General features: G+C 43.9%; 2 protein-coding genes across 9 annotated transcripts in view; one reads left to right on the forward strand and one right to left on the reverse strand.

The window, feature by feature from the left end:
• Positions 1-10,217, forward strand: part of CUNH4orf51 (chromosome unknown C4orf51 homolog) — a 74,561-nt gene extending 64,344 nt beyond the window's left edge. Inside the window, exon 7 of the mRNA XM_037740600.1 lies at positions 7,330-10,217. The gene's annotated coding sequence lies outside the window, so the exon portion shown is untranslated. The remainder of the gene's footprint in view (positions 1-7,329) is intronic.
• ZNF827 (zinc finger protein 827) overlaps positions 2,696-27,355 on the reverse strand; it is a 183,544-nt gene continuing 158,884 nt past the window's right edge. The window contains exons 9-15 of one of the 8 annotated variants that reach the window (XM_017534725.2): positions 24,613-24,750; positions 20,996-21,167; positions 19,714-19,880; positions 10,659-10,850; positions 10,106-10,283; positions 8,188-8,220; positions 4,102-6,698 (exon numbers count right to left, since the gene is read on the reverse strand). In XM_017534725.2, coding sequence (XP_017390214.1) covers positions 8,205-8,220; positions 10,106-10,283; positions 10,659-10,850; positions 19,714-19,880; positions 20,996-21,167; positions 24,613-24,750 — 863 coding nt within the window. In that variant the 3' untranslated portion in view covers positions 4,102-6,698; positions 8,188-8,204. Of the gene's footprint in view, positions 6,699-8,187; positions 8,221-8,502; positions 8,570-10,092; positions 10,299-10,658; positions 10,851-19,713; positions 19,881-20,995; positions 21,168-24,612; positions 24,751-27,355 lie in introns of all 8 variants that reach the window. The other 7 variants (XM_037740582.1, XM_037740576.1, XM_037740584.1 and 4 more) reach the window with 7 other exon arrangements.

The raw sequence follows: 27,355 nt of genomic DNA on the forward strand, positions 1-27,355 counted from the left end.
AAAAAAAAAAAAAAAGAAAAACTTCTCCTAACGTGAAGTGAGCAGAAAAATCTTTTTGGCCATTTTTTTCCCCTTCACTGAGCCTGTTGTGGCTTGAAAATGTTGAGGTGCCATTTTTGCTGTAACTGCCTTATAAGGATTCTGCCTTGCAACCATCTCTGTCTCAAAAGCCTTTTTCTTGTTTACAACAAGTTGTAGAACCATAGTTGATAATATGTTATATTAGAAGGAGGAAGGGGGGGTCTTAGAGATCATTTAGTTCAGTGTCTCTTTTCATAAGATGCTTAATGGTATGTCATAATCACACTCCTAGTTTGTGTCTGAGTCAGGTTTGTAACTCAGGTAGTCTGACTGCATGGTAATGTCCCCTGTGGTTGACAAAAGTTATAAGTAATCCAAATTTTCTCACTATACAGGGTAAAAAAACACCTTTAGGGAGTTGTATAGGGGGAATTGATTTTGAAGTGTGAATTGAGGTAGATTCTCTGCTCTAGGTTTATAATTCTACTGGAAACCAAGAATTATAAACCAATACTTAGCTGTACAAGAAAGGAATTCCAGGGGGATATAGCAATTGGTTTTTCTTTTCCCTTTTGCACCTCCTATCAACGTGAGCAAGATGTGCATTTTCCTGTTTTACAGATTCAACTACAAAGGAAGAATTATGCACTGAAGCTCTACAACTTCATAAAGAAGAGGCCTTGATTAATAAATAACCTGACACCTTTCAGATGTTACAAAAGGAAAAGCAGGGTGCCCCAATTTCTGGGAGTCACTGCACTTCACTTGCCCTGGGGCCTGTTTTACAGGCATTTTCCTGCTTAGTTAATTGTAGTTATTCCCAAAATAAACCTCATTTTATGTGGCACTCTTCTATTCTGAGGGAATGATGTAAGCAAGAATATTGGCTGGAGTATCTTGAATATCTGTGATAGATGGCTCCTTAGAATGAATCCTAAATCTCCAAGGGACCTATTTTATCTTGTGATTTTGCTCACAGGTTCTAAGCTACTGCTGGGCAGCGTTCCAATTCTATATTCTCTGTCTTCTGGAAGCACTGATGAAATCACTCAGCGGCTACCCGCTTCCATCTCACTAGGCACCTCTTGGCGCTCCTTCATCCCCACAGACTGAAAGCACGGTGACTAATGTGTCTTCCCCTTCAAATTATTCACAAACCCTACATGACCTTTGGCAGGCAGGGGTTCTACTGCGATGCTTCTGACTGTGGGTAAGGGGACATATGTGCTCACCATGGCTTGCTATTTCTCCTTGCTCCCTCTAGACCAGTGAGGCAGCTCTGTTAAATGGTCAGGCATGGTTTGTTGGTGGCCCCCAAACAATCCATCGGCAGTGGACATATTACAGAAAACATGGCTTTGAGTCTTAGCTTAAACTGTATTTATGTAGCATGACAATAGGAAAAATATCTAATTGTACTTGGATTAAAGTTCAAACAAAGGCCCCATGACTGGCTTGAAGATGCCCAGGTCCACGTGCCATGTTTTCCAGGGAAAGCAAGATGGGAGAGGATGTGGTCTGTTCTGTCATGAGCAGTTCTGTTTCCAGACCATTTCTCAGTCACTGGAGGCCTGTTTCTGAGGAAATGATTACTAAACTGTTGATTATTTTCTTTGTATTGCTGGCTATTCGCAACCACAGGGAAAATATGAGGTAGCTGTGGAGTTTAAGAAAAAAAAAAAAGTGTATAAAAATGAGAAGCCACGCCTGCCTGTAGCACTAGCAAAAATCAAAGATGTCTGGTTTATTTGAATATTTCCAGACGCCCCAAACAAAATTAGTATTGGAACCAAATTAAAGAATTTGACTCAATAACCTAAAAAATAGCTATTGGATGAAAAAATAAAGGATAAAATAGTGTCTAATTACTGACTGGCCATTTTCAAAGTGGCTTCTCCTACATTATCCCATTTTTAAAAAAGTAAATTTGATCTTTTTAAATGTTAGAGTGAAGTGGTTCACAATTGCTTGAAATAAGCAAAGGACATTATATTTATACGCATGCAAATTACACACCAGGCAAAACAGTCTCTTCTGCTGCTTTATATATTTTTGTCAACCATCATGGATTCATGGAAAGGTCTCAAATAGATAGAACAAAATGGATTTAAAAAAATTGTTTGAACTTAGCGTGTTTTTCATTTCATTCTCGCTCTGTCTGTGGTCTCACTTTCTTTCTCTGTTACCTTCCCTTGAATGGTGAACTATTATTACTTGCATTTGGATAGACTATTATTTAGTTTGCCAAACATACCATTTTCCCGCTTATTAAAATCTCATAGTTGCTCAGCTCCATTAAGATAAATGGAATTATTCATCTGTTTTCCCCCCTTTGGCTATGGGGTCAACAAAATGATGTTAAGCAGGAGAGGACAGGGCTGGTGAACACTTTTAAATGTCACTAAGTAATTTTAGGAAGGAGCTGGCCTACCACTGTCCTGAATGATGGATATGCTCTCAACCTTAATGCCCATTAATGATGTACTTAATAACAGTTTGTCTTGTAACCATGGCTGTTCAACACTTGAATTTTGTGACAGTTATAACCAGGAGTGGACATTTCTGAAATCTGATACACTGAGAAGTAAAAAACCAGAACAAAGCAAGAAAAACAAAAACCTGAGCCTAACAAGCAGTCAAGGATGGCAAACCAAAAAAGAAAAAGAAACAAGAGTATAGCCAACCTTTTTTTTTTTAATTAGAGTATATTATACTTTCAAACTGGATACACTAGAAATTGGCAATGCAACATAAGATGCAAAGGAATATACCAGTTACTGTCAAAATGACCCTGTACAGCCTTGTAATGCAAAAAGCTTTATACAATACAAATTTTCAGTAATGTACACAAACCTTGACAGTATGATCATCTGAACATAATATGAAGAGTTAAAAAAAGGACAGAAGAAAGTGCTGAGAACCCTAACTGCATTACTATATGGAAAAATAAGCTAGCTTTCATTGAAGAATGCATAGTGAAAACAACTGAAGTTAGTTGGTAGGTGAATTTCTCAAAGATGTTAGTGTTTTACACGGAAAGGATATCTATGGAATACATCCTTCCCTGAGTATCGACTGCAAACCAAATTCAGGGGTACATATTTTCTAGGGTGGAGTCTGAAAAATGCTGTAGATTTTTTTCTTTATTAATAACAATAATAATATAAAAAGTCAAACAAACTCCCAACACACCTGTTCTCACTCAGAAAACTTTTATAATTTACCAGAAAGATTGATGACTCTTTCCAAAGTGCTAAAAAAGTTGCCCAATTATATTAAGCATTACTAAGTCATTCAAATACAAGTTCAGTGGCAAGCAGTGAAATGCATGGCATTTGAGCAGTAAACGTCTCCTTCCTTCACCCCTCTTGTTCTTGAAAGTTTCAACCCTAAGACCTCCTATTGCACAAGTGGCATGCTGTAAAACCTATAGTCCGAATTGTCAGGGCTGCCCTTTCAGGTTTTTAACCCACTGGTGCTTCAGTGTTACTCACCTTTTCTACCAGCCTCTGTGGGATTATAGCCCTTTCCTGTCATCACTGAACTTGTAATTTTGAAAACATATTATTAGCCTAGTGGCACATTCTCCATTATATGGGGATAGAGACATGACTTGAATAAAGACATGACTTGGAAAAAAAAAAAACCAACAAAAAAACCATCCCACCCATAAGCCCAGAATTCTTGGAGTGTATTGTCCATAACTATCTTTAGTGTCTTTTACTGAGACATTGACGTGGCGAGGTTGAACACCGTTTCAAACCTGGCCAAGAGCAAAGGTCTCTGCTGGAGAATGACTGAGGGTTTGGGAGCTTCCCGCCCTAGCTGGTTTGGCCTCCCTGACCCTGTGGGCATCTCCTTAGTGTAAACAGGTTTGCCAGGGCACCAGGCAGGCTCCCCATCCATGGCGGGTGACTGGCAAAAGGAGGTGTAGCACACCTGCTGGGTGTGGGGAGGAGGGACTGGCATGGAGGGGGCTGGGGAGAGCATGGTGTGGACAGACAGTACAGTCTTCTGGCTTCCTGTAGAACTGTACTAATTTCCAGGGAGCTTTCAGCAAAGCAAACTGACTAGAGGAAGAATATTAGGGATGCTTTTATTTTCCCCTGGTGAAACAGATTTTTAAAAAAACCAACTCTTAGGATAACACATGATGGAAAACAGCAACACAGAAAGAACGCATTCCTCCTGTACACCAGTTCTCCAATAGATAAATAATATATAAACTTTTATATTCCAAACTTCCCATTATGATACAAAGAACATTTCTTCCTGCTCTTTCAGCCTGTTTCATACTGGAAATTCTGTTGTTTTAAAAATACAAGCAATGAACATACTCAGCCAAAGATTTTTTTTCCTTTTTTCTTTTAAAATCACCCATTACTTTTTAAGATTAGCAAAGGGCTTTACAACCAACCCACACCTGCTTCCTGCTGCAATAAAGTGCTGCACATAAATTGCCATTTTAATGACCACAAAATAAGAGCTTTTAAATAAGTATAAAGTTAGCCTCCTAGCAGGTTACATCTACCAGGCGTTAACAAAATGGAATACAGAGTTATTAATAACATGGAGAATACCGCGATAGCCAGAGGATCAGCAAAACACAATGGAAACTTGGCAGGGGCATAAACTGAACCATAGGACTAAACAGCACCTTTTTGTTGCGTCATTATATGTCAAAGAGGTTGTGGCTAAATCTTCAAACATACAGTCTTCTCATTCCATAAAAAAGGTACATTTTCTTCCTTTTATTTTACTTTCTTTTTTTTCAGATGAGAAACAAAAACTAGTGCAAGACCATAGCACTGTGCAAAACTGCCGTTTCTTTTTTTTTAGTCTGAGCATTTATACCCAGAATTTATCCAAACCCCTTTTAATCTCCTTGGCTGGATTTATCAACCATAAATTTTTTTCACTCATACATTTTTTTTTTCCTGCAAACAAATGGTAACCACTGAATTAATACATCATATATATATATAATCTGCCCTTAAAAAAATGATGCGCTGTGTGTGTGTGCACCCTCCACATTTGTCTATGTGTGGGCACACACACACAAAATACACTTAAGTTCTGTGATGTTAGCTGCAGTGCTGCGAGATATTTCTTCCAGATCAGTCACTTGATTCCTCGCATCTTCATCACCAGAGAAGATCTGAGCACAGGGTCTCCAGAGCTCTGGCGGAAATCTCCAGCAGCACTGCAGATGTCTACCATTCCTTCATCGACTAAGCACCAGGCCCTACCACTCTGTAGCCGTCAAAGAGAGAGGGAAAGGTGATGAAGGAGCACAGGGTGAGACAGCTGTGGATGAACCGCCCAGGAGGGAAAAGAACGTTCATCGCTGTTGAAGAAGCCAGTACAAAGAATGTGCAATAGAAATGTCACGGCACGCGACACACGGCTTTCTCTTTCAGAATCCGCAAACGCCCACGCACCCCCATTCACCCAACAGAAAACCAAATGCACCGGTATACAAGCTTACAAGTGCTGATTGCTATTAAGGACACTCTCTTTAGGGTTTAACAAGACAAGATTCCTTTCAGAGAAAAGCACGGAGAAGGGCTGAGAGTGGGAGTGGGTGGCTGGGGAGGCATGCCTCTGAAGGTAGAAGTATGCAGTAGGTCACCTCTCTGAAGATTGGATAAAGCAGCTTTCAGGTCAATGCAATAGGTATACACACAGAGCCAATTCTCTATTCCTTACTAAAGATATACAGTACACATGTTTCAGACCCATGCGGGCCTGTAGGTTTTGCAGCAACATACACCTGCTGGGGTTGTGTTTAAGTTTTGAGGGTTTTTTTTTTTTTTGTCTTTGTCTCTTTGTTTTTTGGTACAGAGCATGGCTGCCCTCAGACAGTCTCTGCTCTTTCTCTCAGTCCGAGATAGGCGAGGAAGGAGTGTTTGGGCGAGGGGATGCTGGGAGGCGCAGTCTGAGGTCGGGGAGGGTGGAATGTGAGATCCAAGTGGTTCTTGGGGTATAACATTGTCAAGGGAATGAGATGGGCAAAATCTGAGTTCCGATACTTGTCAAAGCGCAAAGGGGAGCCGTTGAAGGCCAAAGCCTTGAGTGCCAGGTTGGGCTCTGAGCTGCTGCCGTGGGCTGCCGACAGGGCCACGGTCTGCAGAGCCTGGGAGGCGGACATGACTGACAGGGGAGACAAGAGATTCCGGGAGCTCCCGACCACCAGGAGCGGGGCCCCGGGGCCGGCCGGTTCCTTGGGGGCTGGACACAGGCCCTTCTTGTCCTCCTCGGGGCAGTCCCCACTCTGGTGCTTCTTGACGTGGCGGCTGAAGACGAAAGGGTGTGTGGTCTTGAACAGGCACTCTTCGCAGCTGAAGGTCTGGCGAGGGGCGTGCTTCAGCTTCTTGTGCAGGTTGAGATTGTCCTTGCGCTTGCAGCTGTAGCTGCACTGGTCACAGTGGAAGGGCCGCTCCCCGGTGTGGACGCGCACGTGCTCGATGAGCTTGTTGGCGGTCTTAGACAGGTAGCCGCACTGGTCGCACTTGTAGTGGTTGCCCAGGCGGTGCTCCCGGGTGTGCGTCTCCAGCTCCAGCTGGTTGGCCTTCACCGTCTGGCAGATCCGGCACTTGTACTCCATCTTGTAGTGGGTCTTGAGGTGGCACTCCATGGCAGCGGGGCGGTTGGTGGAATAAATGCAGAATGGGCACCTGCCGGGGGAAGCAGCGCAAGGGAGGTTCAGCTGGGACGGTCCGGAGGCAGCCCCGCGTCTCCCCTCCTCACCAGCCTTCCCTCACACCGCCCCCCAGTGTCTGAGGCCTGCCCAGCCCAGCCCTGCCGCCTCTCAGGGGTGGAACAGCCCTTTTTGGCTCTCCCTGCTGACAGAGCAGTCCCCACTGACAAGCAGCTCTGGCGAGGGCCGCTCAGCCTATTCTGGGTCTCCTGGCCAGCACAGCCAATGCCAGCTCTCAGGAAGGGGAGCAGAGAAAGTGCCAGGAATCAATTTCCTGGTGCTCCCCTCCAGCCCCCGCCCAACCCCTCGGAGCCCTCCCCACTCCCGACCAGACAGAGCAGAGGTCTAAACCTCCTGACCTCCCCTCTAGATGGGAGCAACACAAAGAATCGACTTTTCATGCACCACACCAAGCACACGCAGAAAGGCTAAGAGGTTTTAAAGAACAGCTTATAGGGGGAGCGCTACCTCCAGCAAACAGAAAGTCACAGGGGTCAGAATCGTGCTTATTAAGGGGTTGTTAGGATGAGAAGGCCTGTGTGTGTCTCTCTGTGTGAGTGTGTGCGTGTGTACATATCTATGTACTCATAAAACATATCTCCTTATAGGACTGGCTCTTGATCAGGAAAGGAAGCTGAGGACTATGGCAGGGGCATGGGAGGAGAAGGAAGCCCACCCAAACGGCCCATCTGCTAATGAGGAAGGGAGGAGGGAGGAGACAGCTGCTATCTGGAGCTCAAAGACATTATTAATACATGATTATGCCGTAGAAATGGTAATAATCCAACTGAATCGGAAATTCTCAGAGGGCAGGAACGAATCTTACATTTCCTCTGCATTCTCTGCTGTGCTTGGTAGAGTACTCAGCACATGGTAAGCACTCAGGACATACTGGTTCATTATTTGAGTGATCTCTACAGGCAATTTAGGTAGATTCTGGAGGGGTGGATGCTGGTCTCAGCTCCATCACCTTATCAGGCCGGAGCTGGATACCCTAGGATGAGCCTGGGCCTCTCTGTGGCTCAGTTTCTCCATCCTTTGCAGTGAGGCTACGCTACCACGAGCCCTCCTGGCTGTCCAGAGGGGCCACGAGGAGTGGTGAGGCCACGTTAACAAACTCCGCTGAGCTTCTCTTTTAGAAGCTGCCAGGCTGGAGTCAGTGGCTTAGAGGAGGACGGTAGCGTGTTTGCTCTCTTTCCACAAAGAATGCAAATGCAAAAGTGGCTGCCTCAGCTCTTGCTTGGCTCCTGCAGGGCAGGGCCCGGGAGTGGACTGTCCTCGGAGGGTCTGGAGAGAGGTGTTCAGCAGAGCCCAACACAACCAAGTGCACCGTGCACGGCCTCCTCAGCGCCAAGCTCGCCGTTAGCCTTTGAACCTCAGCTCACAGAAGAGTGCACACGAGAGAAATATAAAGCCCATTCCCAGGTCAGGTGCACACACAACCCCTACGCCAAGCTGGGCCTTACCTAGAGGAGTCTGAAACTCACCACTGTCCTGAGCTACGGCAAAAGAAAAATAATAGTATAATCTTATTTGATCTGCATTATGAACAGGATATAGAGTACAAGCAGTTCCATCACAGAAAAGCAATTTAGACATCGGCAGTCTGTTTCATTTTAAGGACATTTCTGTGACCCACAGCTCAATCTTTCTTTCACTGCTCAGGCAAAGTGCTAAGGGTTTTTTTCCGTGCTCCCGTTATTTTCTTAAAGACACTCTCTCAGGCAAATTAATTCTCTGATATGGCAAAGGAAACAAAACAAAACAAAACGAAGACTCACTGTATAGCCAGAAGGCATTATCAATTTTTTCAAAGTATTCTTCTACTTGGTCATCCTAGAACATAAACTATTACACAGGGGACGGTTAGCACCGCACGGGAAGTGTTCTGTACCAGCAAAAGCATCAGAGTTCACTGTGCATTCTCCCCCATGGCTTCAGAGGCTCGGGACTTTGGAGGTCCCTGAGGAAAGGCGAACTGGCAAAGCCACAACTGGCAGGGGCCGTAACGTTCATGGGTGTGACTGGGCTACTGGGAAGGGCAGTGATCACTGGTCCAACCACAGAAAAACATGATTCTGGTGTTTTTCTTTTTAAAGTAAGAGCACACAAATATTTATAAAGGGACAGTGGGAACAAATCAAATCAAATTTCCCAGTGAGCTCTCACTAGGCATTTCCCATCGACTGGCTTCCTTGAATTATAATTACCCCCTCCCCAATCCCCTCTGCTCTCCCCTCCCCCTCCCACGGAAGCACCCCCAAGAGTGAAACGAAACGGAGTTCAGCGGTAGGTCCTGTTGCTCCCTGACTCTTCTGTTTGGGGAAGTTTTTGAGGAGGCAGGGGCCTAGGGCCACCAGGCCTGCACTGCCCCCAACGCTGCACTCCCAGGGTCCTTTTCCATCTCTCCCTTCCTCACCCATTTGGGGGAGTCATGCCACCTCTCTGGCAGGTTGCGGGTTTCAATGCTGAAAATGTTTGAAAACAAAAGTTTTTTTTTTTTCCCTTGTGTTAAGTAAAACGTAATTTTTCATTCAACATGATTGTTTAGCTAAAAATGAGTAATTATGCCTTGAAAACGGTGTCTTTCTGTGTCGCTACATGTGCTGCTTTCTCTTTACCAGACCCTAAGTGCCTTGTGAACAGGGACTCTGATTTCACTGGGCAGATTAGGTAGTACTAGGGGATACATTTCTTGAGGGTGGAAATGGTGTTTTATTTCTGTGTGCCCGTTAGCACCTGTTATCAAGCCAGACACACAGTATGTTTGATATTAATTGATTGGTCACACTTGAGACCAAAGAGTCTCTTGAAAATACTGGTTAAAGATGATGGTCGCTGTCTAGACCTCTGGAGGAAGACATTAGTATGTTTGCAGGAGGATAGGAAGCACATGATCTTTGTATGAAAAATGTTGCCTCCTGCCTCTTCAAACTGTCCAATTTTGGGGGGGGGTTGTAATGGTTACTTAAAGGATGTGTAGCAAGCCATCTGAAAAACAGAGATGGTGAATCTCGGTGAGAGCATGATTTATGCTTGCGGACACTAAGCCCCAACTCCATTAAAATCAAGTCTGAACAAAACTCAAGCAGTGTAGGAGGAGTCTATTCTTGCATGCTGGGCTGTTGCAACGTGTCGTTTTTCTTGCCCTGAATCCCAGGATATTTGCAAAATGGATTCTCCTGCTGAGGTCTATTGACACCTTAGGGGGACAGGTCTAATTCAATCCAGCTAAAAGGCAGCAGAGGTTCCTGACTAACTCCCCTCATACCAAGCTCCCCTTCTCCATGACTCCCAAAACCTTCACGGGAAGGGACAGGGTAGGGAAGGGGAAAGGGTGTTTAATAACAACGCAGTAAAAGGTTCTGTACTTGCTTTCCTTACTTGAGCCCACCGGTGGGGACAGTGTGGCATTTCTTATGCTCCAGCAGCTGTTCAGGGGTCTTCATGAACTTGTGGCACACATCACACTCAAACATCCGGGTGATGAGGTGTATCTGCAGATGACGCTCAAACATGTTCTTCGTCTTGCAGACAAAGTTGCAAAAAACGCATTCGAACCCTGCAAGGACCGAAGCTGGGTATAGAGGTGCATGGGGCAGGGGGGAGAGGAGGGCAGGAGTGGAGCCGAGTTCCTCCTTCCTCCCGCCTCCTCTGCCTGACAGCTGTACCCTGCCAGGCACTGTTTCCCACATCTCCGTGCTAAAAGGAGTCAAACATACAAACATCGGCATCAGTGTCACCCTCCCCATTCTTCCACCCCGTAGTCAGATGCAAATTAAGCCAAAGGAAATGCAAATTTTAGGTGATGCCCAGCATACTGCATTCTGGGCCTATTATCAGTTTCTGACATTGCTCTTGTCCAGGGCTTATTCTCAAGAATGGGTCATCCCAGGGTGCGGAGGGTTGAGCAGGCTCACACCCACCTCCTCCTTACCTTTCTCTGGCTTTTCCTCACTGTTCAGTGAGGGCTGGCTCCCAGGCATGACAGAGATGACCAGCAGGTTGTTCCCACCCTTGTTTTTCTGGGAGCCATCTGAATCATCTTTGCTGTTGGCCGAATCACTCAGAGCTGAGAGGGAGGATGAAGAGGGGCTATTTGATTCGCTGGGGGTCTTCCTGTCTTCCCCTGAAAAACAGGCAAATAACCCAGTCTTGTTACTGAGATGAAAAGAATGACAGCAACTGAGGGTGACAAGTTGAGTCACATGGATGCATCATCATTCTGGGAGCACAGGCTCATGTCCCCAGCACCCTCAGCGATGGGGGATCCCAGATCCTAAGGCACCTACCTCCTTTGTGGTACTGGGGGCCAAGAGCAGGCATTCATTCATTTGACAAGTGTCTATTAGCTAAGATGTACTGAACATGTTACATATTCCAGGAAGTGTGTTATACTTTAAATTATCTCATTTTGTTTTTTCAAAAATCCTATGTGACACAACCGTTATCAGCCCCATTTTACAATGAGGGAATGAAGTCACAGAAAGGTTAATCTGGCCTAGATCATCTGACTGGGAAGTGGTGGAGAAGAGGTTTGAGCTGGTCTGACTCCAGGCTCCATGCTCTTCATCAGGACACTGGTCCCTCTCCCTCAAAGCCAGATACAAACAAGTTAACAGGCCATTAAAATCTAGTGTCAAAAGACTTCTGCTTCTACTCAAGAGGGAGTGTCAGGGACTGGGTTTACCATTACTACTGAAACAACTGAAAAAATCAGACAAAATATATCACATGCTAGTTTTCATATCACTGGATGTTAGGCAATGAAGAAAAGTGGTCCCTGAGAGACAGGAAACAAAAGAGGTGAGCCCTGTGACTGATCAGCTTCCTGCCTTGAGACTTTCCAGGCTCCAGCGCACAGAGGAGGAGTCAGGTGGTACCTGACAGACTCCCTGAGTGGAGGAGACGGAGCTGAGGGCCTGACCACACTTCGCAGAACAGAGGATCAGAAAGGAAGGGGCAGCACAGAAGAAGAACTCCAGAGACCACAGAGGGTTTCCCTTGAGTATTCAGCAAAGTATGGATCAGAGCATGGGGGTGAAGAAACTACCTATACTTGGAGGGGGAAAAGTCACCTGAAAGGCTTAGAGAACAGTGCCCGACACTCAGAGAGGGCTAGAAATAATGCTTGTTTCCACCAGTCAGACTGGGAAAACAATCTACAGGGCATTAGGTAGAAAACCGAGAAAGCTCTCTAAGTAGTGGGTTAAACCTAGATAAATCACCACCTAGTGATCTAGACCTGACGAAGAATCATGAAAGCAAGAACCCAAAGGAAAGAGGTTTCCAGGTAGCTAGTCGCATCCTAAAACAAAGGTCAAGAATATGTATAGGGATATAAAATATTAAGCATCCAACATGGTAAAAATCACAATGTTTGCATCCAAGGATGATCAGATGTGCAAAACAATAAACACAATTCAAATTGAGAATAATCAACCAGTCAGAGATGACCCAGAACAGCCACAGTTGTTAGACTTTGCAGACAAGGACATTAAAACAGTTGTGACTATGTTTCATATGTTCAAAAAATTAAGTAGAGACATGGATAATATTAAAAAGATCCAAATAAAATTTCTACGGATGAAAACTGCAGTCTGTTACCAGCAGTAATCCCATTAGACATGGCATAGGAAAAGATGAGTAAACCTGGAGATAAACAGCTATAGAAACTATCTGAAATGAAACAGAGAAAGGAAATCCCCCAAATGAAATGAGCATCAGTAAACTGTGGGGTGCCTTTGGGAAGTGTAAACTAAGTTTAATTGGAATCCCTGGTGGGGTGGAGAAGGTGGAAATGTGAAATAGCCCAAAATTTTCCAAATTTGAGGAAAATTATAAACCTATAGATCCAAGAAGCTCAATGAACTTCATGTATAAGAAATATGAAGAAACCTGTATAAAGGAACATCAAAAATTGCTCAAAACCAGTGCTAAAGAGCAAAATCCTAAAAGTAGCCAGAGGAAGACAGATATGTTACATGAACAGGAACAAAAATAAGGATGACAGTGGATATCTCACTGGAAACTATGCAAGTAAGAAGACTGTGAAGAAACATCTTTAAAGTACTGAAAGATATATTGTCAACCTAAAATCTTATACCCAGTAAAAAAGTATTTAAAAAATGAAGGCAACAAACAAAAGCTCACATTAAAAAAAAAAAAAAAAAAAAAAAAAAAAAAAAAAAACAAAAAAAAAAAAAAAAAAAAAAAAAAGAGGGAATTAATCACCAGCAGACTTGAATTACAAGAAATGTTCAAAGTCCATGCAGAAGAAAAATGGCATCAGATGTAAAACTGATCTACACAAAAGAATGAAAAGGCTAAAATGATAAGCACATGGATAAATTTGTAGTTTTTAAATTATTGAAATATCTTTAAAAGTGAAAGTAACATTGTTAAAACAAAAATAACAGTGTCTTGTAGGGTTTGTAAAACACATGTAAGTAAATATATGACAATAGCATAAAGGCTAGGAAGAGAGAAATGGAAGTCTACTATTGTGAGGCTCTTACACAGCATATGAAGTGGTTTAATAATCACTTGAAGTTCTACTGAGACAAATTAAAAATTAAAAATGTATTTTTTTTTTTTTTTTGGAGACAAGGTCTCTCCTCTGTCACCCAGGCTGGAATGCAGTGGCATGATCTCGGCTCACTGCAACCTCCGCCTCCTGGGTTCAAGGAATTCTTCTGCCTCAGCCTCCCAAGTAGCTGGGATTACAGGCGTGTGCCATCATGCATGGCTAATTTTTGTATTTTCAGAAGAGACAGGGTTTCACCATGTTGGCCAGGCTGGTCTTGAATTCCTGACCTCAAGTGATTTACTCACCTTGGCCTCCCAAAGTGCTGGGATTACAAGCATGAGCCACTGCACCCAGCCTAAATATGTACATTATAAACCCCAAGTAACTGGAGAGCTAAACTTTGTTCCTGGTTCAAGAAACTTGAGAATGTTAAGATGTCAATTATCCACAAAATGATTTACAGATTCAATGTGAGCCTGTAGTTTTAGGTTAGGGGAGAAAATATAGGGAGACTGTTCTTCAGTTCCCTTCAAATCAGTTAATTAAGCAACCTAGTGACTGTAAGTGTGCTCCTAATTTCCTTTATTAGGAGATTAAAAAATAAGTCATATATAGGTATGCAAAGTTTGGAAATAAACAGCACTATAATGGTGGGTTACGTCTACAGTATAAAATTATTGGTGTCATGTTTGTTTACTTTGATTTCATTTTCAAAATTTTCTAGAGTGACCATATTTTTCAAAGTTTTTGGCCTGGTGAGGTGGCTCACGTCCGTAATCCCAGCATTTTGGAAGGCTGAGGCGGGCGGATCACCTGAGGTCAGAAGTTCGAGAGCAGCCTGACCAACATGGAGAAACCCCCGTCTCTACTAAAAATATAAAATTAGCTGGGCATGGTGGTGCATGCCTGTAATCCCAGCTACTCAGGAGGCTGAGGCAGGAGAATCACTTGAACCTGGGAGGCGGAGGTTGCAGTAAGCCAAGATCATGCGTGCCATTGTACTCCAGCCTGGGCAACAAGAGTGAAACTCTGTGTCAAAAAAAAAAAAAGAAGTTTTTAAAAAGAGAAAGGAAGAAATATTTACCCACTTACAATGTTTTCAAATGATGTTCCCATCAGAACTGCACTTTGGGTCCAGGGCAGACAACTCTTACTTCAGTTCACAATTTTAAAAACTTTGTTCCTATTAGAACTGCAAGTATGTGACCTCAGTCACTGACCATGAGGAGCAATGGCATATGCCTTTAGAATTCAGACTCCTTCTTGGTACAAGGAAGCTATGTGAAAGCTAGTACCATTATTGCCAATCACTTATCTGTATATATTTAACCAGCTTAGTTACATTTTCTAGATAGAGCATTTTCAGCGGGGACCCTGAATCCCTGATATTGCAACTCCATCTTCTAATATTGGCCTGTTGCAAGTGATTCTTTTAAATTCATTTTTAGAATTAAAACATATTAATTTCAACTACGATCTCTAAACACAGATTCAAGTACCCTCAGGCTTACGGCACCAGGCAGAAATACTTAAACTAATAAATTTATAAAGATATAATGTGCTGTGCCAGCCACTCTGTGATGCAGCCCAGCTTGCCCAATGTGTAATCCCTAGTCCAAACAGCCTCCTCCGTTTCTGACCTCATCTTGTTTTGCTATGTCTGTGGAGACAGCCAGGATGCTCTTGCCAGTCAAGTCCAAGGCTGTGACCCAAGTGGTCATTTACCTTCTTCAGCATCGCAAAGATCTTGGTGAAGGACACCTGTGCACAGGTGATGCAACCTCACACATTGGACAACCAGCTGAAGAGAACTTAAAAAACAAAACAAAACAAAACCCCTAAGTATTGCACAACTTAAAACAGCACAAATTAGGAAATTGAAACCATAAAAAATTACCAATCATCTTGTTGCGTCAATACAGACATGGTTAGATTTTAGTGCACTTCTTTTCATTCTTAAAAAAGTAAGCACTTCTATTTTTAAATTGTTGCCATTAAGGTTAAGAATAAGGACTCTAGATATCCAGGCTGGGCGCAGTGGCTCACGCCTGTAATCCCAGCACTTTGGGAGGCTGAGGCGGGTGAATTGCTTGAGGCCAGGAGTTCAAGACCAGCATGGCCAGATGGCAAAACCCCGTCTCTACTAAAAATGCCAAAAAGTAAGCCAGGCGTGGTGGCCAACACCTGCGATCCTAGCTATTCAGGAGGCTGAGACATGAGATTTGCTTGAACCCGAGAGGTGGAGGTTGTAGTGAGCCAAGATCGTGCCACTTCACTCCAGCCTTGGTAACAGAGTGAGACCCTGTCTCAAAACAAATAAATAAATAATAAAAATAAAAAACAGATCAGAATATCTGAGTTTGAATCCCACCTCCACCACTTAGTAGCTGTATGACTTTGGACAAGATACTTAACTTTGTGCCTCAATTATCTCATCTATAAAATGGGGATAATACCAGCACTTACCTCATATGGTTGTCTTGAGAATTAAATAGGTTTTTATACGTAAATCACTAAGAACAATGTCTGGATCATGGTAAGCTTTATAGAAAATATTATTATTCTATTATAAAACATACATAATATTTATAAAATATAATAATAACTAATGCTTTGTATTTTCCCATGCTATTTTAGATATCTGTACATAGTTGACTCTCAAAAAAATTCATGAAAATATTTCTGTTGTTTTAAATGGCAGTATTATATCCATGGAGGGGACTTACTTTACTTAAATAGTTCCTTAAAATTAAAGTTAAAATTAATATTTCACTGATTGAATATTTTCCCATGAATAAATACCCAGAGATTGTATTACTGGGTCACAGGGCATTACATTTTAAGCCTCTTGGTATAAACAGCTTAATTAGTTTCCAAACAGTTTACCACTCTGCTGGGCGACAGCAATGTGAGTGTCAGCGTCATCCCAGCAACAGTGAGAATTAACATCAAATGCTCTCCTAACTTAACAGGTGGAATATAAGCCTTGAGCTTCAGTTGGACTGCCAGTGAGGCTGCATGTGTTTCCTTATGGTAAGTGGTTAGCTTTTATTTCCTTCACTGTGAATTGAGGCTCACGTTCTCATATCCTTTGCTAATTCTTCACTTAGAGGCCTAAAGGTTTTCTTAACAGTTTATAGGAATATTTTGTGTAGTAAATAGGTTAACCTTTTGTCATTTTTGTAAACACATTTTTTTTAGACTGAGGTTTTGGTTTTGCTTCTCTTTTTCTGTTATTTTGCAAACTGAAGAAATTTTTATGTGTCAAATCTCTCGACTGTTTTCATCTGCGCTTTATCACATAAGCTTTGACAAATCCTTCTTGCTCTGTGAGTTTGATAAATATTCTATTTTCTTCAGGCTTTTCTAGGGCTGATTTGTTAACGTGGATTCTGTAAGTTATCTGGAATTTATTTTGAGTCAATGTGAGGTGAGGTACTGATAGCTGTATTTTCCAAATAGCCATTCAGATTCCTCAATGCCATTTATTGCAACATTTAGAAATTGCAGTAAAATTTGCATTGAAGAAGTCACAAGCACCAGAGGGGATGTTTCCCACTTGTTGATACTCTCTTCAGGGACAAGATGCCAGATGGTGGGAGAAAGAAGGTGAGGAGGGGTCACTATGGGGAAACACCTAATGAGAGGACAGTTCTTCAGGTACTCCCTTAACATCCCACTCACAGGCATGCCTGGAGTCACAGCAACCCATAAGAAAATGTGAGAAGGCACGGGTTCTGCAGGAGGCTACACAAAATGCGTGCTGTTGATTAGAGCTCATCCTGTAGATCACAACTTCACTTAGGTAACAAGACAGTGTGGCAGATTTCCTAAGGTACTGAAATAGTAGGTGTCTTTTCCTAAGATAGGAAAATCAAATTAGAGAACAAGGCTCATAGAATTAGAGAATCTTAGGCCCAAGGGCATCTCCTGCACATCTGAAAATATAGGGAACATATGGAGGCTCAGAGAAGTTAACTGAGGTCCTACATTCACAATACTACTTATGGTACCACGGGGTCTAGAACCTGGATTCAGTGTGTGCTTTCCTCCATGTCAAGTAACCTCCACATAGGTTACAGAAATAAGTCACTAGGACTCTAAGGTTCAAGCAAGGGCCACGTCTAAGTAGTTTTCTTACTTAGCATGCACAAATGTTTGTAGATGAGCTTGTACACAAATATATTCATTCGCTGAAGGAACATTGAGTCCCCACTTGTACTATGTAGGGTGTGTTCCAGGTGCTGAGATACAGCAGTGACTTAGACAAGCTCCCGGTTATTGGGAATACATATTGCTATATATGTCATGTAACATATATATTGCTTTATATCATAACTTTGCAATAATCTAACTTACTAATTTACAAATTTAGATTGATCTGTTTGAGAGTCAAACTCAAACATGTCAAAACTACACTAAATACTGGAAACCTTTGCTGTGAGACCTTTAGCTTATAACAGGGGTCAGCAAACTGTAGTCCTTGGGCTCAAATGAGCCTCCTGCTTTTGTAAAGAAAATTTCATTGGAACATGGCCATGCCCACATATTTGCATATTGTCTACGATACTTTCAAGTTTCAACAGCCAAGTTCAGTAGTAGTGACAGAAACTGTATGACCTGAAAGCCTAAAATATTTACTATTTGCCCCTTTTGAAAAAAGGTTACAGGGCCTTGGCTTATAAAATAGGTTTTAACCTTATTCTTAGAGCAGCAGCATTAAAGGCTTCCACTGAATTAAAAAAGAAAATTCTTTAATGCATTTCACTCTTGGGTGACTGTACTAATGAACAAGAATATTCTTTCCTGCTAGACAATGAGCCCTAAGCCCTGATACATCAGAGAGAACAAGAGCTGTGTTCATTCCCTGTGGTAATTACCAGGTACGTGTTTGCGCTGGTTAGCTGTGAAGTTTCCACTCATGACAATTTAGTGATGACAAGTCCAGCTTCCTCCTAGCCATATGGTTTCTATGGTTTACTTATGGTGGGATGGGCGAGGAGGGAGACTTGGAGCAGGATGGGAGGGAGGAAGGTTTTCAGCTGGGTTCAGGTATACTTTGGGTTAAAGAGGGTTAGAACAAAGGTTAACAGAAAGGAGAAAAAAAAGACTATCTGAAAAGCCAGTGGTAATGGAAAAGAGGTTGGCCTTTTCCTCCATTAGCCACTCCAGAAATGCTGAATTTAATTTGTCTTCAACATGGGTTTCCCAGCTCACCTGCTGCCCACAGGCTAATGTGGTTACAGTCAGAGAACTGACTATAAAAATGGCACCTTCTCACTCAGCATAACGGCTCTCTGCAGACCTCCAAGTCATAGCTGCTCAATTTACTGACAAAAACAAGCTTTTATTGCTGTTGGCATCACTGAGCCAAAGTGGCCGGAGAAGCACAGAGAGATCCTTCTCTGCCGTGCACATCGTCAGCACAACTGTCAGGGAAACTCCCCTTCCCAAATCCTTCAAGTGCTGATGATGTGAGGGGCTGACCCAACACCCAGGGCTGGCAGTCAGCAACATCAGCTCTTAATTTGTAAGCCCTGCAAATGCAGTGGGGAGCTCCTCCTCATTCTCACTTAATGACTCCATGCTGGTATCATCTGTAACCACCGCTTGTGAGAGTATAATTGCACGGTGAAGTCAGAACGTTAACATCAATAAACGGAAGAAGTTAACCAGAATGGCAAGAGGCTTAAACAACAGGCGAGCACTAGTGGAGGCTTGGCTGTGGCCTAGACAGTGATGGGTTTGTTTCAGGAGAATCTGGTTTTATTTGGCCCTGAACACACACGCCATGCGTCATTAAGGAGAGCATCAGGGCTGCAGTTTCACTGGAGAGGAGCAAAGCCTACAGAAGTAGGTGTGCAGTGCCTGGCACAGGAAAACAGGTTCAAAGCTCTGCCAAGTGTTTCTTGGGGTTGTCAGAACAGCAATGATACAGAGAGAAAGCCCTGGAGTGAAAACTGTTCTGGGCTGAGTTTCACTAGTGACTGAAACTAGTGACGACAGCAACTCCTAATTGCTGACATTGGAGGGAATACCCCACCTCTCTTAAGCCTGTTTTTTCACCTGTACTATACAGTTTGATAACAATAGTATTCACCTTAGAGGGTTGCTATGGGACTTCAATGAGATCCAGGGTGCCAAGATGTAAGGCTGAGGCACTGATAGATTGTTACATATGGTGATGAGGAAGAGGACCAGGGTGAGCAACAAGCAAAGAGCTCAGCCCCTCTCTACTGCATCTGAACTTGGGAGTCTTTCAGAGCAGTGAGTCCCAGGCCTTGCCAGGAAACAGTGTGATGACTGCAGGGAAACGTGACTCTCATGCCTTGGGAAAGTCCTTCCTTCCATGGAAGGAAAGGGCAATGTCTCAGGGCAGTGGGGATGCTTCAGCCAGGTGGCAGGTGCTCTGGGGTGCAGGGGATGGAGGAGGAGTGTGAGAAGGACAGACAGGAATGGTCACCTGTGTGCTTGGTGCCAATGTGAGTCTTTATCTCTGCTTCCTCCATGGTGACAAAGTCGCAGGCAGTACAGCAGATCGAAAACATCCACTGCTCCTTGTCCACGTGGAGTGACATGTGGCTGACAAACTGGACATTGAGCTCGGTCTCAAATCCACACACGTGACAACTACATGAAAGGGTAAAAAAGGGTGAGAGAAAAGAGTGACACATACTTCTAAATGTGGGCTGCCCATTTATACACAGTACACTCGAGAAAACTGGAATTTTAAAAACATTTGTCTCTCCACCAAAAGGTTTTGCATTAGAAAAGCCTCTGCTTTCTGGGTTGCCTCTAAAGTAGTCAGTGTGCCAAAGAGACTAAGGGCCAGCATCATGTAACAATCACATAGGTCTTATAATGATGCTAAATAATCATAAAGTTAATGAAAAACTATGGATTCCAGATGCCGCACATCACCTAACTGATTTCCTTTGGGTGAAGAGACACGGGGTAGCGTTGCCAAGGTATTTAGTGGTGCTGGTCCACTGATAAACTTGGAGAGCACCTCACAGCCCAGAAGCCTCTCTCTGGCTCTGGAAACCTTCCCTAGTTGCAATGACAGCACATACAGTTTGTTGTATGGCAATCCAAGCAAGAGGCTATTTTGTCTGGGACAACTTCTGATAGAAGCCGCCCATCGCTAGAGACATTTCCTGCAAAAGCAAGTTTCCATCAATCAGTATGGCATATCAATAGGGCAAGATTTGACAGACAGCCTGAAACTTGGGGGTTTTATGGCAACCAAACCAATATTGATTCATGATCGAATACAGAAACGAAACGTAAAATCCAAGTACTAAAGGATGATACAATGGAGGGGAAATATGTAACACCTTCTGGGCTATTTCTATGGGGTTCTCAGATTTACATTTCCTCAGCTTTTTTTTTTTTTAAACAATTCTTAGGGAGCAGAAACACACTCAGTTGCAAAGGTTGGAGATTCTGAGCTGAACAGACCTAAAAATTCATCATCCCCATAGCCCAGTCACTGTCTGGAGCTCCACCCCAGAGAGCCACCTCTAAAACCATTTCTCTTTCAACTAATACTACCAGGGACATCCAAGTCAAGAGAGGAGTCTGTGCAACTGCAGGGCTCAATCTAAGCAAAGAAATTACTAAAATGAAGGCCAGGCTATGATTGAGAAAAAGGGCTTGGTGATGTGTGTCCACAGCAGACGGCAGAAAGTGTTGAAGCCAAGAGTCTGAGAAAGGCAGACTAGCATGTTCCATCTGCAACTCACCTGTAGTAATAAGGATGCTTCTTCCCATCACTGCCTTCAGAGGTGACGGCACTGACAATGTCCTCGGTGTCTGTACTCACCAGCTTCACGGAATGGACAGTCAAGTGCTGGTTCAGATTTGCACGGCACTTAGCAGCATAGGGGCACAAGTGGCATTTGTATTTTCTTTCCTCTGCAGGTAAAGAAACAGGAAAAAGCCCAAATCGCTTTCAAAAAAAGAAGTCCCAACACCATGCAAGAATCGGTTGAAGGTATCAAGGAAAGAATGGTTCAAGTCATATTTCAAATGGGGACCATGGTAATGCCTTGGAATTGTAAGTATCTAAAAGTCTTTACCCAGCAGGTCACTTCTATATTATTAGTGCTTCTAAATATAAAAGAAAATCTCTGACTGGGCGTGGTGGCTCACACTTGTAATCCTAGCACTCTGGGAGGCTGAGGTGAGAAGATTATTTAAGGACAGGAGCTCGAGACCAGCCTGGGCATTATAGCGAGACTCCATCTCTACAAAATTTTTTAAAAAAACTAGCCAGGTGTGGTGGCATGCTCCTGGAGTCCCGGCTACTTGGGAGGAGGTGGGAGGATTGCTAGAGCCCAGGAGGTCAAGGTTACAGTGAGTCATGATCACACCACTGCACTCCAGCCCAGGTGAAAGAGGTGGACCTTGCCTCTAAAAAAAAAAAAAAAAAAATCCCAGGGCATGTGTCATTAAGACAACCTCATCCTCCTCAGATGTGCCTCATTCCCAGATGTCAGCCCACAGACGTCCTCAAGGAGTGCAGACAGCAGGCACTATGCTCTGCAGGAAGGGTATACAGCAGGCGCTGCATCTTGCAGAAATGCATATACTAGACTCTGCCCTGCAAAGTGTATACAGTAGATATGGCACCTTCAGAAGAGTGCACACAGCAGTCACAGCATCCTGTAGAGAATGTATACAGCAGGGAGTGCACAGTTAGCACTGAGTTCTATAGAAAGTGTACCTGCAGCCCCTGTGCCCTGCCAGGACAGCATATCTGGGGTACTGCACCCCGCATCGGGGCTCTACAGCTTGAGGGATTGGCAGAAGTGGGGATGAAGATGTGGAGGGCTGCCTCCCCACCCCCAATTTTTATTCCCTACTGTCCCACCTCTGTCCTCTGGATGTCCCTAGGAGGAGGCTGGGAGCTCAGCCTAAGACACCTGGTGTAGGTGGAGGGGGCGGCTGCTGAGGCTCAGAGGCTCCTGGGGTCCCCGTCGGGCGGGGTCCCAGCTCTGTACATTCCCCTGCCCTTGCCTGGACCCTGACAAGGGTCAGCCAAGTCCCCCAACTCTGCTTTTCAGACTAGACCCCCTGCTTGAGGCAGCGTCAGGATGAGAGGGGAGACTGACGTTCAGATGTGGGTCCGTTAGGTTCCATTTCCTCTGCAGTCTTACAGCCTTGAGGGTTCAGGAATGCCTCGATCTGCCGTTTTAACAGTGAACAGTACAGTACCATGCAGTTCGAACTCTGTTCACAGGGTAGATTTCACAGTAAGGTTCTGATCACAAAAGAATAAAAATGGTGGCACACAAAGGACCTTGGGAAGGATGAGTAGGTCTGTCATCTTGAGTGTGGTGACTGCATATGTGCAAACTCATCAAATTGCAGATATTGGATTGGGTGTGGTGGCTCATGCCTGTAATCCAAGGACCTTGGGAACCCCAGGCAGAGTTTGAGACCAGCCTGACCAATGTGGTGAAACCCCGTCTCTACTAAAACCACAAAAATTAGCCAGGAGCAGTGGCTCACACCTGTAATCCCAGCACTTTGGGAGCCCGAGGCAGGCGGATCACCTGAGGTCAGGAGTTTGAGACCAGCCTGGCCAACATGGAGAAACCCCATCTCTACTAAAAATATAAAATTAGCCGGGCGTGGTGGCACATGCCTGCAATCCCAGCTACTTGGGAGGCTGAGGCGGGAGAATCGCTTGAACCCGGGAGGCAGAGGTTGCAGTGAGCTGAGATCGAGCCATTGTACTTCAGCCTGGGAGACAAGAGTGAAACTCCATCTCAAAAAAAAAAAAAGAAAAAGAAAAAGAGAAGGAAAGGAAGGAAGGAGAGAGAGAGAAAAAAAAAAAAAAAAGCAAATATTACATATGTACATTTCTTCAACTATACCTCAGTAAAGCTGCTTTGGTAATTCAATCTAATTTAAAAAGAAATGTCCCAAAGCAGCTTGTGTCCTGTCAGTGGCCTCCCATGATCCCTCAGGCCTGGACACGTGGTCCCAGGACACCTCAACTTCCTGCATGGACTGGGTGGAGCCTCTTCTCCCCTGCCCCACAGATCCCTGGACCCCTCGGTCCCTGGGGCTGTCCATCTGTCCCTGGGCACCAGCATGGGCCACTGGGACTCTCCCCGGCTGGAATCACCACTCGGGCCCCTCCTTTGCCGCTGCTCACCTGGTCCTCATTCTGAGCCCACTTCTTGTGCGCGCTCAGAATCTGTTTCCTGCAGGCACCCAGTGCCCAGGGCATTGTCTGGAATTCCTGGAGGAGACCCCTTGCTTTTTTCCCCCTCTGCCCAGGCTCCAGGTCTTTGACACGGCTGTGCCTCTCTCCGGGGGCGCCCCTTCCCCTCCACCTTCAGGTGCTGAAAATCACCTCATCTGTCACTTTCAGGCCACGTGCTTCCGCAGGACTGGCCTGCTCCCTCCATTATGTATCACGTGGCCCAGGCTTGGCCAATCAAATAACTTCATTTCCCAGAGATGGGGATTGGCTGCAGTATGACCATGTGACCCAAGTGGGCCAATGAGAGCCTGCCCTGGGACTGGAACTGGGCTGTTGCAGAAAAAGGTGGTTTTCTGTGGCTGGGGTGAGCTCCAAGGATGGTGTGAGTCGAGGTGGGCTGGACTTTTTTGACTACTTCAAGAGGTGCGCTGTCTCAAGCAGATGCTGACAGACAGGGCCAGATTTCTTTTTTTTTCTTTTTTTAAAATTATTTTATTATTTATTTTTATTTTTATTTCTTTTTTTTTTTTNGGATTATTTAAAAACCTGATTTCAATGTAAAAAATGGAAATGTTCGATTTTATTATTTCCATCTTGCTTTATGTTTACTATTGATTTTACCTTATGTCTTTTTGTCTTCACTTATTTTTGCTGTGTGGATTAAGTTACTATTTATTTCTCCTCGTTAACTTGGTTGCCTTCCCTTTCCCAACTTTCAGAACCAACTGTATTTCTCCAGGATTATATGTAAATAAAGGCAGAAGCTGTTTCTCTACCAAGGTGCCTTTTCCCCCGCTGCTCCCACCCACCACAATAAGATGAAACCAGTAAGATGGAGTGTGTCCCCATCCTGCACTCTCAAGATGAGATCAATACATTCTTCACAGAGTTTAGGAATTTTACCTGAATAAACCTAAATCGTGTATATTTTCTCATCAGAACTCAATGAGTCCTTTCAATACAAATAAAAAAGTCTTTCCAAGGTCTTCCTTAAACATGCCAGGCAAAATGGCTTGAAAAGGTCCAGATAAACACATTCCCAGCACTTCCTGTAATGCCTCTCTTAGAGAAACTCAGCTTCTGGGGAGTAGAGAAGTTGGTATAGAGGACAGAGGGCTGACAGCCCAGGCCCCACTCACTCACCTGTGTGCAGCGAGAGGTGTCTGGACAATGTCTGCTGTCGGCCAAACACTTTCCCACACACGTCACAGGGAAAAAGCTGGTCATTGAATTTCCAGGATGGCAATCCATTTCCTGCCTCTAGGACTATCTTTTCTGTTTCTGGGTCAAAAGAACAAAGCATCATGAGAAATAAGGCAACAAAAATACATTTTATGTTAGTCGACATTCAGGATTTCAGCCAAGACATCTCTCTGAAGATTGTGCCTATCAACTACAAATTAGTCTCTGCAACTGGTTTTCTTGCTCACTTCCGGTCTCTAAGAAGGCCATTCTTGAAAGCTGCAGTGGCAAGTGATTCCGACTCCAGTCAAATCTTCAGTATTTGAAGATTTGGTCTTTAGCCAACTAACCCTCTAGTAGGTTGACAGCACTGTGCCGAGTGTACAGCAGATACTCAATAAACATTTGTTAAATGAGTTGCCTGTTAAAATTCCAGAAATGTAGGCTCTTGCCACAAGACAGTAAATAAAGAACTGTAGGCCGGGCGCGGTTGCTCACACCTGTCATCCCAGCACTTTGGGAGGCCAAGGCGGGAAGATCACTTGAGCTCAGAAGTTCAAGACCAGCCTGGCCAACATGTTGAAATTCCGTCTCTACTAAAAATACAAAGATCAGCTGGGCATGGAGGCAGGTGCCTGTAACCCCAGCTACTTCAGAGGCTGAGGCATGAGAACTGCTTGAACCTGGGAGGTGGAGGTTGCAGTGAGCTAAGATGGTGACACTGCACTCCAGCCTGGGTGACACAGTGAGATGCTGTCTCAAAAAAAAGTAAAAAAGGAAAAGAATTGTAAATCTCAGATTCTGAGGGGAAAAGAAATGGTTCAGTCCCTTGAAAGGAAACATGGTTTCATTCTCTTTAACAAGAAAGCTTTGCTCTTCATCACAGTTTGTGCAAAATCCTTAATGAGGAACTTCTGTTAAGTAGACTCAGTGATGACTACCACACACTGTGCCACAGAAAATTCCCTAATGCGAGAATGAACCAGAATTTCCCCAAAGGTCTCAAATTAGGGAAAACAGTGAGTGTCACAAATTATCTACCCATAGTTCATAGTTGTGAACGAAATAAATGGACTTTAATATATTCTCTAATCATCTTAAAGAGCTTTTGTTTTCTCATTCTTATCCTTAGGATTACCTTTAATTTTCTGATCCATGTTTCTTCTTGTGGAATTGTACCAGATTACACAAACATTCATTCTACGGTAATGCCATAAAACAGGTGACAGAGAACACCAGAAAGAGGGAAGAAGACACTTCTAAAAGGACACTTGAATGAGCCACTGATAGGCCTTTCCCCTCACTTTGAAGACCAAGACAATGGACACAGTAAGTTAATATCTTGTCTATCACCTTAGTGAATCATTGCAAATCTCCTTCAAGCACAGTACTGCATTATAGCACTGGACACCATGTGGTGATGATTACATGGTGGTAAGAACTTCTCATAATCCAAGCAGATGAAAATGCTCACAACACGGGTCTTCTGATAACATCAGAAGAAAGAACTTTATTTCACACAATTTGGTTGAAACTGCTTCCCAAATACAAGCTTCTACTTCTATGTGGATAAATTAATGGGATCATTCTTCATTTGAATGATTTGTCAGATAGGGTAATCTAAGAGAAGAAGAAACAAGTATGAATGTATGTCTGGAAAGGGGAGGAGAGGAGATGATGGTGAAATTGCCATACTGTTCACTGTGAGGCACCTGCCAGCAATTCCAACACTGATAAAGCACATGAATTGATTTATCTGTGTTTGTTAAAACATAGCGCTTGGGGCCTCAGGGAGAAGAGCTGCTCTAATGAAAGTAGGAATGTAGAAATCTTTAAAGGGAAAGAGGCCAGAAATGTGGGGGAAAGGAAAGTGGAAAAAAAAGGCAGTTGAACTTATGAGGATAAGAACCACTCTTAGACGGCTGTCCTTGAGTTCAAGCAGTGGGCATTTCAGCTGTGCAGTGAATTTCAGTATATCAGTAGCCCCTTTTAAGTGTATACTCAAAACAGTGCTTCAAAGAACGGTAACAGTAATAATTATAAGGAGAAGTCAAGAGGGTACAGGGTCTCCTAATACATTCACAAGAAGAAGGAATGAATGGGGTCAAATGCCAAACAAGCAGATGCAATTATAAATAAATAAGCATCTTAATAATTCCTTCAAGTATCAGTCATGTACTGGAGAAGTTGAAGCATCATGAACTGTCTGACTGCCTCCACTGGCTTGGAAAATGATGACAGCTACCGAGGTTGTGCTGCAGCTGAGTGGGATGAACACCCGGAGCCGAAGTGAGGCAGGCAGTTGCCACGGGGCACCCATGACTGCTCAGCCACTGCCCCACATCCAACTCAAAGCCTTATCTAGGGATCGTTGCCCTCCCATCCCATCTTTGCGTTTGCTACAGCCATCCATTTTCATTTTGCACATAGGAACGAGGCAACCACAGGCCATTTGGAGCCTTAACTGAGAACAAGACCTCGAAATCACAGCTGGGTGGGGCCCAGAGGGAGAGGAAGTGCGGAGAGGAGTATCACCGCGGCAATACAAGACCTGAAGCAAAGGCCTGCTCCTTGTTCTAGGAGCTGAGATGAAGCTGAAACAGGGCTCTGCAGATGCCACACTCTCCCGCATCTCCTGTGAATGATGCCACCCAAGTGTCATGTGAGAAACTTTAGAAACTGTTTTTGACTCCTCCCCTGACTC

This window comes from Cebus imitator, unplaced genomic scaffold (genome assembly GCF_001604975.1).
Source record: "Cebus imitator isolate Cc_AM_T3 unplaced genomic scaffold, Cebus_imitator-1.0 Scaffold4, whole genome shotgun sequence".
Taxonomy (NCBI): Eukaryota; Metazoa; Chordata; class Mammalia; order Primates; family Cebidae; genus Cebus; species Cebus imitator.